Source organism: Macaca mulatta, chromosome 6, assembly GCF_049350105.2.
Source record: "Macaca mulatta isolate MMU2019108-1 chromosome 6, T2T-MMU8v2.0, whole genome shotgun sequence".
Lineage (NCBI taxonomy): Eukaryota > Metazoa > Chordata > Mammalia > Primates > Cercopithecidae > Macaca > Macaca mulatta.
In genome coordinates, this window is record NC_133411.1 from 159,366,608 (window position 1) to 159,379,707 (window position 13,100).

Here is a 13,100-nt window from a genome sequence, read left to right on the forward strand (position 1 = left end):
AGAGCCTTATGGAACACCAGGGGTCCTGGAGATGTCTCCAAAGCTTTTAGCCTCATGCTGGAAACCGCCAGAGGCAGTGCAGGAAAGGAATGCGCGGCTGGAGGTGTCAGAGACCCAGGTTGGCATTCAGCTGCACCCTTGACTCGGGGCCTGGGGCCAGACCCTCCCCCATCTGGCCTCTCCTCTGAAGCATGTTGCTCTAGAACAGAACTACAGAGTATTGTCCTCATTGGGTCTTGTTTGACCCACAGCAAGACTTCAAAATTAAACACGGGGTGATTGCATGGCAGTTCTTGATTTCTGGCTCCTCTTAAAAAGACAACATCTGGCAATGGGGGCTGTGCTCCCTCCTGGCAGCAACCAGATAGAGCTGAGTAGCAGTCAGCCCCTTAGGTAGGGCATGGGCGCCCAGTCTTCCACAGTCCCCTACTTCCTGTCCATCCTGACACGGAGGCCCTGTTTCGGTTGCCATCTGTCATCACATTCGCACTGTTCTTAGTATAGAAATGAAATTGGGGACATAGGAAAATGAAAGCTGTACCAAGAAGAGCTTGTGCTTAAACTAGGCAAGAGCCTATTTCTTTTTGGAAGTAAAGAGTGTTCGTGTGTGTTAAACATGTTATCAAGTATGTCTGTGTCCAAAGACTGCAGGCCCCCCAGGCATCTCTGGGTTCCTTGGGCTGCATTCTCTCACCTAAGTGACTGGATTTAGCATCTTTAGTTACCTCTTCAGGATAAATGAACTAGATCCCAACAGAAGAGCCAGGAGCCAGAGTGTTCTACTTACTATCTTTTATTTAACCATGGCCCTGAGAGCTGATACAAGCTTGGCTGAGCAGAGGGAACCTAGGGGTCAGCAGAAAGGATTATGGGTGGAAAATCTTGGCTCTTCCTTGGGGAGTGATGCTGGGGAAAGGGAAGAGAGTGGCTCAGCGTGCAGGTAAATAGGCTAGAAAAGCCAAGGCCAGAGGCCAGAGGGGAAAGGACAGTCAGCCTGTCCAGCCTGGGGGTAGGGTTATCCCTTCTTCCTGTGCCTTCCCACCTTGTCCATAAGCCCAGATCTCAGAGCCTTGTGTTGGAGGCTGCCGTGATGTCAGGAATGGGGTTCCGTCTAGCTTTTGGCCACCTCCTGGGACCTCACGCCCCTGTTGACAGATGGAGTTGGGCAGCGGGGCCTTGCTGTGTTGTTATCTGCTGTTCCGACTTGGTTTTTCGTTTCCAAGGGTGACGAAGAACCAGGCACCAGGGTCTCATGGGATGAGGTACAGGGTGGGAGATGGGGGAGGGGCTGGGGGCCGAAGGGAGCAAGAAAGCTGTAGCTGTGCAGGGCCGGCAGGATGTGGAAGACCGCCTCTGCTGCTCTCACATGGGGACTGGAGAAAGAAGCAGCAGGTTGAGGTTGGGGTCACGCATTTGTTGTCCCTGCCCCTTCCTAACATCCTGGACCTGCAGAGCCGTTGAGGACTGCCCACCCTCCCCTGCCCCCTGCTTGGGTCCAAGTAATGACCATCAGGGATTTGTATAACTCCCCACAGCCCCCCAACCCTGTTCCTCCATCTGTGAAATGGACATTCCAGGGATGTTGGAGAGTGGCCCAGCATCACACTCCTTCACCTGCCCACAAAGGAGCTGACCCCGCCGGGGATGAGCTGCTGGTGACCAGATGCCCCTCTGCAAGGCCTTTACCTGGGCCCAGATCCTGCTTGGTCACACCCAGCCCAGAAGACGGGTCCTCCAGTTCCAGTGACTCTGCAAAGGAGCAGCAAGTCCATTTGTCACTTGAAGTGCAGCCTACCTGACCCAAGATACCTGAGGGCAGTGCTTCCCACCTAGCCGCAGGCTTAGTGCCTGGGAAAGCAGGTGCCCAGGGAAGGACAGCTGCAAGCAGCAACGAAGAGGTATAATGGGGGCTTGAGTGAGAAGAGGGTGATGAAATGAGATGGGTGGGCCTGTAGGACTCCTCCTTGCTAGAGGATGGTGCGTGGATGCATGAAATTCACAGATGAAAGGACTGACGGATAAGTGAACAAATAGATGAGTGGATGTAAGAGGAGAGATGACAAATGGACAAATAGGAACACACAGATGGGTGGATGGATAAGGGGCTGGATGCATGACTACGTCACTGCCCCCAGGAACTGCCATCCCGGGTGTCCTGGTCCCGTGAGCTTCAGAGGGGACCTCTTGCCCCTCAACCTTCCTAGTCCTTCCTGGTCCTCTGACACTGGCACAGTGCGACTGCTTACCACTGCAGTTCTGGTGCCCGCGGCTTCTGGTGTTGGGGACCTCCGTGCCGTTGGGGAAGACACACCAGCAATAGCCGGTGCTCCCATAGCACTGGAGCGGCAGATAGTTGCCGTTCTCGTCGCACTTGGGCCTGAATGAACCCGGGTGGACAGCAGGGATGCGGCTGACCTCTTCCTGGCACTTGGTCAGTACTGAAGCGACAGGCATGATGAGGACACAGTGAGTGAGTGAGCTCTGAACCAGGGTCTGAGCAGAGCTAGAGACCCACACACCACTGCTGTGGGCCTAATGCCTTCTTCCCAAGTGGCTTTACTCCAGCCATCACACGGATGGGAAAACTGAGGCCTAGACCAACAAGGTCTGAGAGCAAAAAGGAAGTGAATGGCCATGTGTCCAATTCACCTCAGAAGTTGATGGTTTCTTCTGACACTCAAAGCCCATTACAGTTTTGGGCCAGGCACAGTGGCTCATGCCTATAATCCCAGCACTTTGGGAGGCGAGGTGGGCGGGTCACTTGAGGTCAGGAGTTCGAGACCAGCCTGGCCAACATGGTGAAACCCCGTCTCTACTAAAAATACAAAAATTAGCTGGGCGTGGTGGTGCATGCCTGTAATCCCAGCTACTCGGGAGGCTGAGGCAGAAGAATTGCTCGAACCCAGGAGGCTGAGGTTGCAGTGAGCTGAGATCGCACCGCTGCACTCCAGCCTGGGCAACAGAGCCAGACTCCATCTCAAAAAAAAAAAAAAAAGACCATTATAGTTTGGAATTGCACTTCGATTCTGATTCTAGAGAAAAGCGATGGGCTCCTTGGTAAGTCTAAGCTTCCTGTTGCTGAGAGTTCCCAAGCAGAGAAATGGGGGTTACCGTGTGTTGGAGATGTCTTAGAGGGGTTTAAGCATCAGCTAGGAGTTGTTGGAGGTAGCATGGAAGGTGCCTTCTATGAATCTGATGCAGAAACTGAGGCCCCGGCCAGGGTGGCCCTTTGACCTTCTACTTCAAGACCCTGAATCCCAGAGGGAAGAAAACTTGTCCAGAGTTACATAGCAAATTAGAGACAGCACCAGGATAGAAACAGCACTCTGGCTTTGGGGCTAAAAACATCCTAGTCTGCGTTGTCCATGAGGTGGGAAATGCCCAGAGCTCTCTTGGCAGCAGCTGTGACCTTGGCGCCCTCATTGGGTTGTGGGCAGCGCTGGGGCAAGGTCATTACAAGGATTCCTTCCTGCGGTGTTTCGGGCGGGTTCTGCCCCAGGCCCCCTGTGCTGTACCATCCTCCATGAGAAAGGTCACCTGTACCCTGTGGTGACAGGCCTCTGTGGGCCCTTAGGAACCCTTACACAAGATGGGGGTGAGTCGGGGGCGGGGAACAGCCAAACCAAGAAGGAACAGACAGGAGAGAGAAGTGAGAGCTGAGAGGATGGGAGATTCCGCGGCGCTGGGACCAGGGAGTGCTGGAGGCCCCGGCCTCAGCAGCTCCAGGAGAGCCCCGAGGGTCGAGAAGCCCTCGCACCCTAAAGCTCCGACTCCCTGTACCTTTTGGTGGAGCCTCAGTGGGCTTTTGCTCCAAGGAGTGCTTGCTCATTTCAAACAAGAGCCAATGGTGCATCCAGCTCTCAAAGACCTAATAGGGATAGAGGTGGAGGTCAGGTTCAATAGCCACCACCAAGCCCCTACACTGCCTGGCTTTGCCCCTGGGGACAGAAACATGCAGGGCCAAATAGGGCCCCAACACCCGGGTCCAGCGGCAGCCTCTTAAAGGCCCATGGGGCTGAGCCCCACGCACTGCAGCCTCCAGGTTTTGGAAGTGCTGGGAAACCCCTTCAGCTTCCTGAGAATGGCCTCCCCTGCCCACCCTCATCCCACCTCTCCCAGCCCCGCCCTAGACATTGGAGGAAAGAGTTCCCAAGCAGGGAAACCTGCTGACCTTCCAGTCCAAGGTCTCCATGGTGCTCTTAAGGTGTCTCAGGTTCTCCGGGAAGCTCCCCTTCAGCGGCGGGTACACCTTCAGGGGGTCAGCATTCTACAGGGTGGCAGAGCAGGAAGGATGGTTCAAAAAGGGCTCCCTGGCAGGCAGTGTGAAATGTGTAGCCCATGTTCCCTTGGTCTTCCATTCTGAGGAATGGACCAGAGCCGCACCAAGCCTAAACCCTGGACTTCAGCCATGCTGGGAGGGGAGGGAAGGGGTAAGGGCAATCCAGCTGTTCAGCTACAAGACTGCAGGGTTGGCCGGGCGCGGTGGCTCAAGCCTGTAATCCCAGCACTTTGGGAGGCCGAGACCATCCTGGCTAACACGGTGAAACCCCGTCTCTACTAAAAAAATACAAAAAACTAGCCGGGCGAGGTGGTGGGCGCCTGTAGTCCCAGCTACTCGGGAGGCTGAGGCAGGAGAATGGCGTGAACCCGGGAGGCGGAGCTTGCAGTGAGCTGAGATCCGGCCACTGCACTCCAGCCTGGGCGACAGAGCGAGACTCCGTCTCAAAAAAAAAAAAAAAAAAAAAAAAAAAAAAGACTGCAGGGTTGCGAGTCCAGTTCCAGACTCCAGGCAAGCTCTACCAACAAGCCCCAGTGTCCTCCCTGTGGATGGCTGCTCAGCTTTCAGGTCTCACCTGCTCCAGAAGGTGAGGACCCAACCTTGACTGCCCCCAGCTAGGCCAAGTCCTCTGCCTCTTTCTTCACAAAGCCCCCTGCACTTCTGTCATCACCTGGTCACTTGTCTGTCTCCCACACTAGCCTGGGATCCCCACGGCTTCAGGAGCTTGGTCCAATTGCTCCCCGCTGTGGGCCCAGAGCCTTGCACAGTGCTGGCACAGAATAGACACGCAGTACAAATTTGGGGAGGAAAAACCAAAACTACGGGTATCTTGAGCAAGTCACTTCCAAGCTTTGAGCCTCAGTTTCCTTTTTTATTTTTATTTGTTTTTTGAGATGGAGTCTCTGTCACCCAGGCTAGAGTGCAATGGTGTGATGATCTCAACTCACTGCACTTCCCGGATTAAAGTGATTCTCCTGCCTTAACCTCCTGAGTAGCTGGGATTACAAGTAACTGGGATTACAGGTGCCTGCCACCACGCCCGGCTAATTTTTGTATTTTTAGTATAGACTTTCACTATGTTGGCCAGGCTGGTCTCGAACTCCTGACCTCAGGTGATCCACCCGCCTCGGCCTCCCAAAGTGCTGGGATTACAGTTATGAGCCACTGCGCCCAGCCGAGCCTGTTTATCTCAAAAATGCGGAGAGGCCGGACTACATATAACATTTAAGGGTCACCCTTGTATTCAGTAATCCGGAGAGTACATGTTGAAAATCTGCCATGAACCAGGTATACAGGCCTTGGAGCTCGACCTGGCCAGGGTCCTGGGTGGGCAGGCAGGGCCACCCGGCTAGCTCCCTGCACTCACCTGGAGCAGGTGCATCACATGGTCCTCCGTCATGTTGCCATACTTGGTGGCATTCTGCATGGGCTGTGGGAGGAAGGAACAGAAAGTTACCAGCGCTGGTCCCTGGAGCAGGGGGTGTGGAGCAGGAGCCAGTTGCTGGGATCTAGATAAGAGACTGGAATCCCAGGCACTTGGTCAATGGTTCCATCTCTGCCACCTCCAAACATGAGAGCTCTAGCAACTCACTTTAGCTTTCTGCCTCAATGTCCTCATTGGTCAAACTGGCATAAGCTTTCCTGCCTAGGGTTTTGTCCACAGCACAGTATTGTGAATATAAATACTGTCAATGCATGATAGCAAGGTCTTTGAGAATGGGAGAGGACAGTAAGATGCTATAGGAAATGAGAAGCACTTTGTAAACTGTAGAGGGCTGAGCCTTCCTCCCAGGGATGGCGCCAAGAGACTCTTCACCTGTGCCCTCCACACCTGGGAGCCCTATTCTTCCTGAGACAGGCACTGTGCCTCCCGCAGCAGTCAGGACCCCTCCCCAGCTGGGCTCTCCTCCCTGCCCCTTCCCTTGGCACTGTCCTCCATCCAGGTAGGATAACCTTGCCCCTCCCACCACCCTGGGGCTGTCCTTACCCCCTGGGCTCCCATGGGTAGCGCCTGCATCAGCAGCGGGGTTGCCATGCGCATCTTGCTCACAGGCTTGGGAGCTGTGGGGACAGGAACGAGGATAAGTGTGGCCCTGGTGCCCAGGGAGGAGGGTATCAGACCCAGATGAGGAAGGGCTGGAATTCCAAACCAGAGGGAGAGGACAGTGGACCCAGCTGGGTGCAGGGATGGGGGTCTCTGAGGTGAGCGACAGTGGGAGGTGGGGGGTGTCAGGACGTAGGGGTACACGCACGTTTGGGAAGCTTCATGCGCAGGTTCTCCAGCTGCAGGCTCTGGGTGGTGACTGTCAGTTTGTCCAGCCGGCCCTGCTGCTGGTACAGGAAGTAGGCAGTGGTGGCCTGGCCAGCCAGAAGCAGAGTCACCAGGATGGAAAAGCCTGTGTACAGGGCTCCGCGGCTGCACTTGCTGTGGGAGGTGGGGAGGATAGGTCAGAGGAGGATCCACAGTGGTTCTCCCCAGGGGCTGGCTAGGAATGGGGAAATGTATACCCCCATCTCCATCAGCCCCCTAAGCCACCCCTAACAAACCATGCACTTGAAGCACAAACAATAAGCTGGCTATGGAAATGCAGCTTGAAGACCTCGCCCTGCCCCTCCTTCCAACCATCGATGTGCCTGAAGTCCTCCCTGGCAGAGACCCTGCAGCTGCCACGGGCCTGACTTGAACAAAGAAGAGCAAAGAGGCATGCTCCTTGTCCTCTCTGGACCTTGGTGTCCTGCCTGTGCGATGACAGGTTGAGGTGGGGGGTTCTCCCCAGGCTCCCTTTGCCATGCAGATCTCCCGAGGATCAGGGCTGCCCTCAAGGGGAATGGGTTTGGTTTTTGTTTTGTTTTGTTTTTTTTCTGCTGGCAGGATCAACCAAGTATGTTATTTGTTTTAATCAACAACAACAAAAAAGATTGTATGTGCTTACCAAGTAAAGGCAAGGGAGTTTTCACCCCTCTGCCCAACCTCCCACCCTCACAGTGAAATCAGATTTAAGGAGAAAAGGAAAGGAAGTGGGACCAGGACAGCAGAAAATGTGGCCCACCTGAGAAGAAGTGGGGCCTGGCCATTTTAGGAGTGGGTTCGGGGAGCCTTGGACAATGTCAGGCTGAAGCAGGGCCAGGCACCACCCACTCTGGGACCATCCTCTGCCCAGGCTCTCCATGTCTTTGAGCATGTCCCTGCCAGTCTCTGTGCCTCTGTTCCCTCATTTGTCACATAGGTGCCCCCACCTCTGCGATTCTAGAATTTGGCGGGTTTCTTCTTTTAAGCAAGAACTCAATACAAGGGCCAAAGTATTTCAAATGGTAATATCCACCCTGCAGGGAATGGGCAGGAGTATAGGTGCCTAAGCCTGTGTGGCCTGGATGAATTTCTCATGCTCCCTAGACTCACCATCCAGACCCTCAGACCTCAGCGAGCCCTTGTATCTGTGGGCCTTGGATGCGATTTTGGGGGTGCATGCATGTGTTACCCTACAGGGGATGTAAGGATCCTGCCCCTGCACCCTGGGAGTTTCTGATCTGTTCTTTGACGACCCCAGGGGTGGGACTACTAGGACCCTAGTCTAGGTGTTGCCAACATGAAGGTGTTGGGAGGTGATCCGGCCACAAGGTCTTCTCCCTCATGAATGGGATTAGGTGCCCTGTAAGAGGGCTTGACAGAAGGAGTTGGTTCTCTCTTGCCCTTCTGCCTTCCACCATGTGAGGACACATCAAGGAAGCCCCTCACCAGGCTGGGTGTGGTGACTCATGCCTGTAATTCCAGCACTTTGGGAGGCCGAGGTGGGTGGATCACTTGAGGCCAGGAGTTCAAGACCAGTCTGGCCAACATGGCGAAATCCTGTCTACAAAAAATACAAAAAACTTAGCCAGGCATGGTGGTGTGCACCTCTAGTCCCAGCTAGTCGGGAGGCTGAGGTGGCAGAATTACTTGAACCCGGGAGGCGGAGGTTGCAGTGAGCTGAGATCGCGCCACTGCACTCCAGCCTGGGTGACAGAAGGAGACTCTGCCTCAAAGAAAAGAAAAGAAAAAAAAGAAAAGAAAAGAAAGAGGGAGGGAGGAAGGGAAGGAAAGAAGGCAAGCAAGCTAGGCCGGGTGTGGTGGCTCACACCTGTAATCCCACTTTAGGAGGCAGAGACAGGCAGATCACCAGAGGTCAGGAGTTCGAGACCAGCCTGGCCAACGTGGTGAAACCCTGACTCTACTAAAAATACAAAAGTTAGCCGGGCGTGGGCCAGGTGCGGTGGCTCACACCTGTAATCTCAGCACTTTGGGAGGCCAAGGCGGGCGGATCACCTGAGGACAGGAGTTCCAGGCCAGCCTGACCAACATTGGTGAAACCCCATCTCTACCAAAAATACAAAAATTAGCCGGGCGTGGTGGTGAGCACCTGTAATCCCAGCTACTCGGGAGGCTGAGGCAGGAGAATCACTTGAACCTGGAAGGTGGAGGTTGCAGTGAGCTGAGATCATGTCATTGCACTCCAGCCTGGGCAACAGAGTGAGATTCCATCTCAAAAAAGAAAAAAATATATATATATATGTGTGTGTGTGTGTGTGTGTGTGTGTGTGTGTGTGTGTGTGTGTATATAAAGTGAGCTGAGATTGTGCCAGTGCACTCCATCCTGGGGGACAGAGTGAGACTCTCTCAAAAAACATAACAAAACAAAAACAAAAAAAAGAAAGCCGCTCCAGAACTGTGAGAAATAAATTTCTGGGTGTTTTTTTTTTTGTAAATTACACAGTCTGTTGTATTCTGTTAAAGCGGCACAAAATGGACTAAGACAGACCCATTGCGGACTGCCAGGATGAGGCTGCACCCTGCCTACTCCAGCAACCAGCAAGGATGGTTTAGGAAGCTCCAGGAGTCCCTTCTGCCTAGTAACTGATGACATCACAGACTGGCTCATTCTCATTGGCTTGCTGCGTGTCAGTCTGTGCTTTCTGGGGTAAGGCCCCACCCAAGGGAGAGTTATTCTAGAAGGAAATAGCAAAAACCCGACACAGGGGGGAAAGTGGGGAAACCAGACAGGAAGGGAAAACAAATTCTACTTCTTGGCCTTACCAAGGAACAGGGGTAGCCTGGCCTGGGTTCAGGCTCTCCAGCCTGATCCTCCACCTGCTTAGTGCTTCTGCAACCCCACACCCAATTCTAGCCCCAGCTCTACCTCCCACACGCGACATGGGAAAGTACCTTCCCCTGTCTGCCCCACAGTTCCTCAGGAGGCCTAAGAATCTAGAGATTCACCCTGAAGACGAGACCACATAACCTGGATTGGAATCCTGGCTCTGGAGTCCGTTAGTTCTGGGACCATCTAAGTTGCTTTACCCTCTGTGTGAGTAAAATCGGGTAAAACATCTGCTCCAAGGCTGTTACGTTCAATAAGATGATGAGGGTAAAGCTCTTGGCTCCACACCTAGCACATTGTTAGCACTCTATAAATAAATTACACTCAGTGCGATTCTCAGGGAGTTTGTAGTTAAGTTTAGCATCTGCTTTTCTTCCTCTTTATGCATCTTGAACGCCTGTCCCCTGGTTCTGGTAGAGTGCCAACTCTTGTCACCCCCCTCTTTATTTCCTCATTTATACTACCTTCTTCTGCAATTTAAAAAAAAAAATAAAATAAAAATAAAAGCCAAAGTCAGGAGCCAACCAGAGCTAGCAGGAATCATGACACAGATGTTGCCAGGCAGAAGCATTCAGAAAAGCCTCCAAAACAGGCTCCAGTCTGGAATGGCCTAAGCACACATGGCCAGCTTTAGAAGCAGTAACTGAATAAAGGGAAAACTAGGCAAGGATTGGACAAGGGGACATGCACTCTGAACACTGAGCCCAACTAGGTCTGTAAATCACTGAGTGGTTGGAGCTCAGAGGGGTCCCACCTTCCCTCCCCACAAAATGCACCTCTGAAAGGGGGCCAGATGGAGGAGTGAGCTCACACTTTGATGTCAGACTAGTCCCGGTTCAAATTCTGCCTCCAACCACTCACTAGCTATGATTTCTCGGGTAAGTCACTTACCAATGTGAGCCTCAATTTCCTCTTCTGTAAAAAGGGACAACAAAAGTACCTGATTCATAGGGTGACTGTAAGAATTAAAATTGAGTTTAGCCCTTACATATGTGTCCCGCAAATAATCATAGTACTAACTAACAGTGGCTGAGGCCTGGTGACAGGTACACAGTGGATGAGAACTATTGTGGCTATTATATTATTACTGAGACTCAGGGAGAGGCAGTGATTTATCCAAGGTCATGCGTGGCCTAGACCAGAATCCATTCCTCACAAAAGAGTCTGCCCTCCTTGCCATGGGATTCCCTGGAGTTTTCACAGGCCACAGCTCTAATGGTCTGCAGTGGGTGACCTTGTTCCCCAGAACATAGCTTGTCATAACATCTCTGCAGGGCTCTCCCAAATCCCTTTCTGCCTGGCAACAGCTGACATCACACCTAGCTGTAAGTCCCTGTAGATTGCAAATTACTTTTTGAAGATTGGAGTAGCAGGGCCATTGGGGTAACAGCCTTCTAGCCCTTTTTGAGGGAAACACATGGGTGAGGCTATTTTGGGGCTGGGAAGTGGGGCCTGGGGTCCTCTGGATGGCTGTGCTGGCCTCTGGCTGCAAGGGAGAGGGGCACAGGCAAGGATATGACCCTGATCAACCCTGAGCCCCCTCCAGAAATTTAACCAAAGCCTATCCCTCCTTTCTTGCCTGCCCCCAACATCTCACAATCCCTCCTGTGATGGCAGAACGTCTCCATCTACTCTGTAGACACCTGCAGCTATCATTCCCCTGATCTGTGGTAATTAGGAGGGAAATCCTCTGTGAAGAACTGCTTCTACCATCCTCTTTTAGAAACTCTGTTTCTCCACTGGGATCTTGAACATTTTCAAAATCTGGTCCAAGGTCTTTATTTTTATTTTATTTTATTTTATTTATTTATTTATTTATTTTGAGATAGAGTGTCACTCTGTTGCCCAGGGTGGGGTACAGTGGCACGATCTTGGCTCACTGCAACCTCTGCCTCCCGGATTCAAGTAATTCTCATGCCTCAACGTCCCAAGTAGCTGGGACTACAGGTGTATACCACCATGCCTGGCTAATTTTTGTATTTTTAGTAGAGACGGGGTTTCAACATGTTGGCCAGGCTGGTCTCGAACTCCTGGCCTCAGCTAATCTGCCTGCCTCAACCTACCAAAGTGCTGGGATTACAGGCGAGAGCCGCCACATGCAGCCTGGTCCAAGACCTTTAACCTAGCATTCACGGCCCAGCTTCAGTGGGGTCTCAAAGCCCCTGGATAGCATGTGAAACTCTAGGGAGAGAACCCAGGCTCTCTTCTGCTTTTCAGAAGGAGGGGGTCTGATGCAAGGAAAGTTACAAACTCCTGCTCTTAAAGGAACCCCTTCATTTGACAAGAGAGGGAGCCGGAGCCCAAAGCAGGCCAAAGACTTGCTCAAAATCACCCAAAAAGTCAATGTTAGAGTCAGAGCCTGAATCCCTCTTTCCTGTGACTCCCAGCCAGTGCTTCTTCCCAGCACATGCGCACAGCTCTGCAGTCCAGGATTTGCGTGCCCTTTCCTGGTGCTCACACGTACCTCTCTGGGGTTCCAGGGCGCCGGCCCAGCATGGGCAGTTGCTCATTGTTGGAGATCAGGTCGCGCTGGTCATCCATGACTGGCTTCTGATCTTCCTGACAGCTTCTCCTGCTGCTCCTGTACATCTGGGACCCTGAACCCCTGGCTCACCTCTTAAAGTTGGTGCTGGAGAGGAATCTGATTCGTCCACAGGAGGCTACTCCGCCCACTTAGTAGATGTGGAAGTGAAAGCTACAAGGGCTGGAAATACCCCACTTTGGTGAAGCTGCCTTTGGAGGGGCAGGATGTGGGGCGGGGGGGCTCCCCAGGCAGGTAGAAAGGCCAGCACAATCCCATTGGCTGCCCAGGGCCCTCATCACTTGTTTCTGGGCAGGCCTTTGGATTCATAAGGCTCTTTGAATGTTTGAAGAAACAGACATATGTCCACTTCCTAGACAGGAAAGCACTTTGAATCAGAAGACACATTTGTTTGTCTCCCCTTCTCACCCACAGATGAGTGGGTGCAGAAAGGGGCTGTGCACCTTCAATGAGCTCAGACAAGTCCTCTTCTCTGGCCTCCGTTATGTCGTCTCAAACATGCGGGAGGAAGTTTGGACTACCTGTAGGGGTGAAAACATTTCTTTTCTTTCCCTGTTTAGGTTCTTAAGTTGAGATACTCCCCTGAAAACAAAAGTCAAGTTAACAAAAGAAAAACCAGCCAAAGTTTATTAACACATGCTGAACCCATTATGCAGCAGCGGCCTCAGTTGAGAAGTATTTCTCTCTCAAGGCAGTGGTTTAGGGGCCTTGCTTAAATAGTATTTTAACAAAGAGCCATAAGTCCCATAGAGTGACAGGACAGAGAAGAGGGTATCTTCAGGGTTCCAAAGGGCTGGAAGTGTAGGAAGATAAATGTGTGGAAAGAGTCAAGTCTGATCCAGGATCCTGTGAGCTCTGCTTCTGAACTGATCAAGGCAGAGAGGAGGGGCAGAGGGTACTCCTGGGTTTTAACCTTTTACCTTTAACTAAAATCCGCAGGGCTTTAAAGAGGAATATTTGGGTTTCCTTCAAACCTGACAGTCCATGGTTTTAAGGCTCCGGCACTCAGACTTGCCTCCACTTACTAAGGCTTCCTTCATGCCAGGCGCGTTGTCCATGCTTTGTTTCCTGTGATCTTTACGGAGGCGCTTTGAGGAGGGTTTCATCATCTCCATTTACAGATAGGGACACGGGGGCTGTTGTC

General features: G+C 52.4%; 1 protein-coding gene across 2 annotated transcripts; it reads right to left on the minus strand.

The window, feature by feature from the left end:
- Positions 1–777: 777 nt before the first annotated feature.
- On the minus strand, positions 778–12,010 carry CD74 (CD74 molecule). Of its 2 annotated transcripts, XM_015141236.3 has the most exons (9): positions 11,879–12,010; positions 6,532–6,704; positions 6,267–6,340; positions 5,646–5,708; positions 4,172–4,267; positions 3,781–3,868; positions 2,247–2,438; positions 1,687–1,749; positions 778–1,373 (listed from the first exon to the last, which is right to left on the minus strand). In XM_015141236.3, exons 1-9 carry the CDS (start codon positions 12,001–12,003, stop codon positions 1,363–1,365), a joined length of 885 nt encoding a protein of 294 aa, XP_014996722.2. In that variant the 5' UTR covers positions 12,004–12,010; the 3' UTR covers positions 778–1,362. The 2 variants fall into 2 exon arrangements, with proteins under 2 accessions (XP_014996722.2, XP_014996723.2); XM_015141237.3 differs by lacking the exon at positions 2,247–2,438.
- Positions 12,011–13,100: the final 1,090 nt, after the last annotated feature.

What these genes read in the sequence shown, in the direction of transcription:
- CD74 (XM_015141236.3), bottom strand. Translation starts at nt 12,003, where the DNA reads ATGTACAGGAGCAGCAGGAGAAGCTGTCAGGAAGATCAGAAGCCAGTC. An exon ending in ATGTGATGCACCTGCTCCAG is followed by an intron (nt 4,268 to 5,645) that starts GTGAGTGCAGGG and finishes GCCACCCTGTAG; the next exon opens with AATGCTGACCCCCTGAAGGT. An exon ending in TGGAGACCTTGGACTGGAAG is followed by an intron (nt 3,869 to 4,171) that starts GTCAGCAGGTTT and finishes TATCCCTATTAG; the next exon opens with GTCTTTGAGAGCTGGATGCA.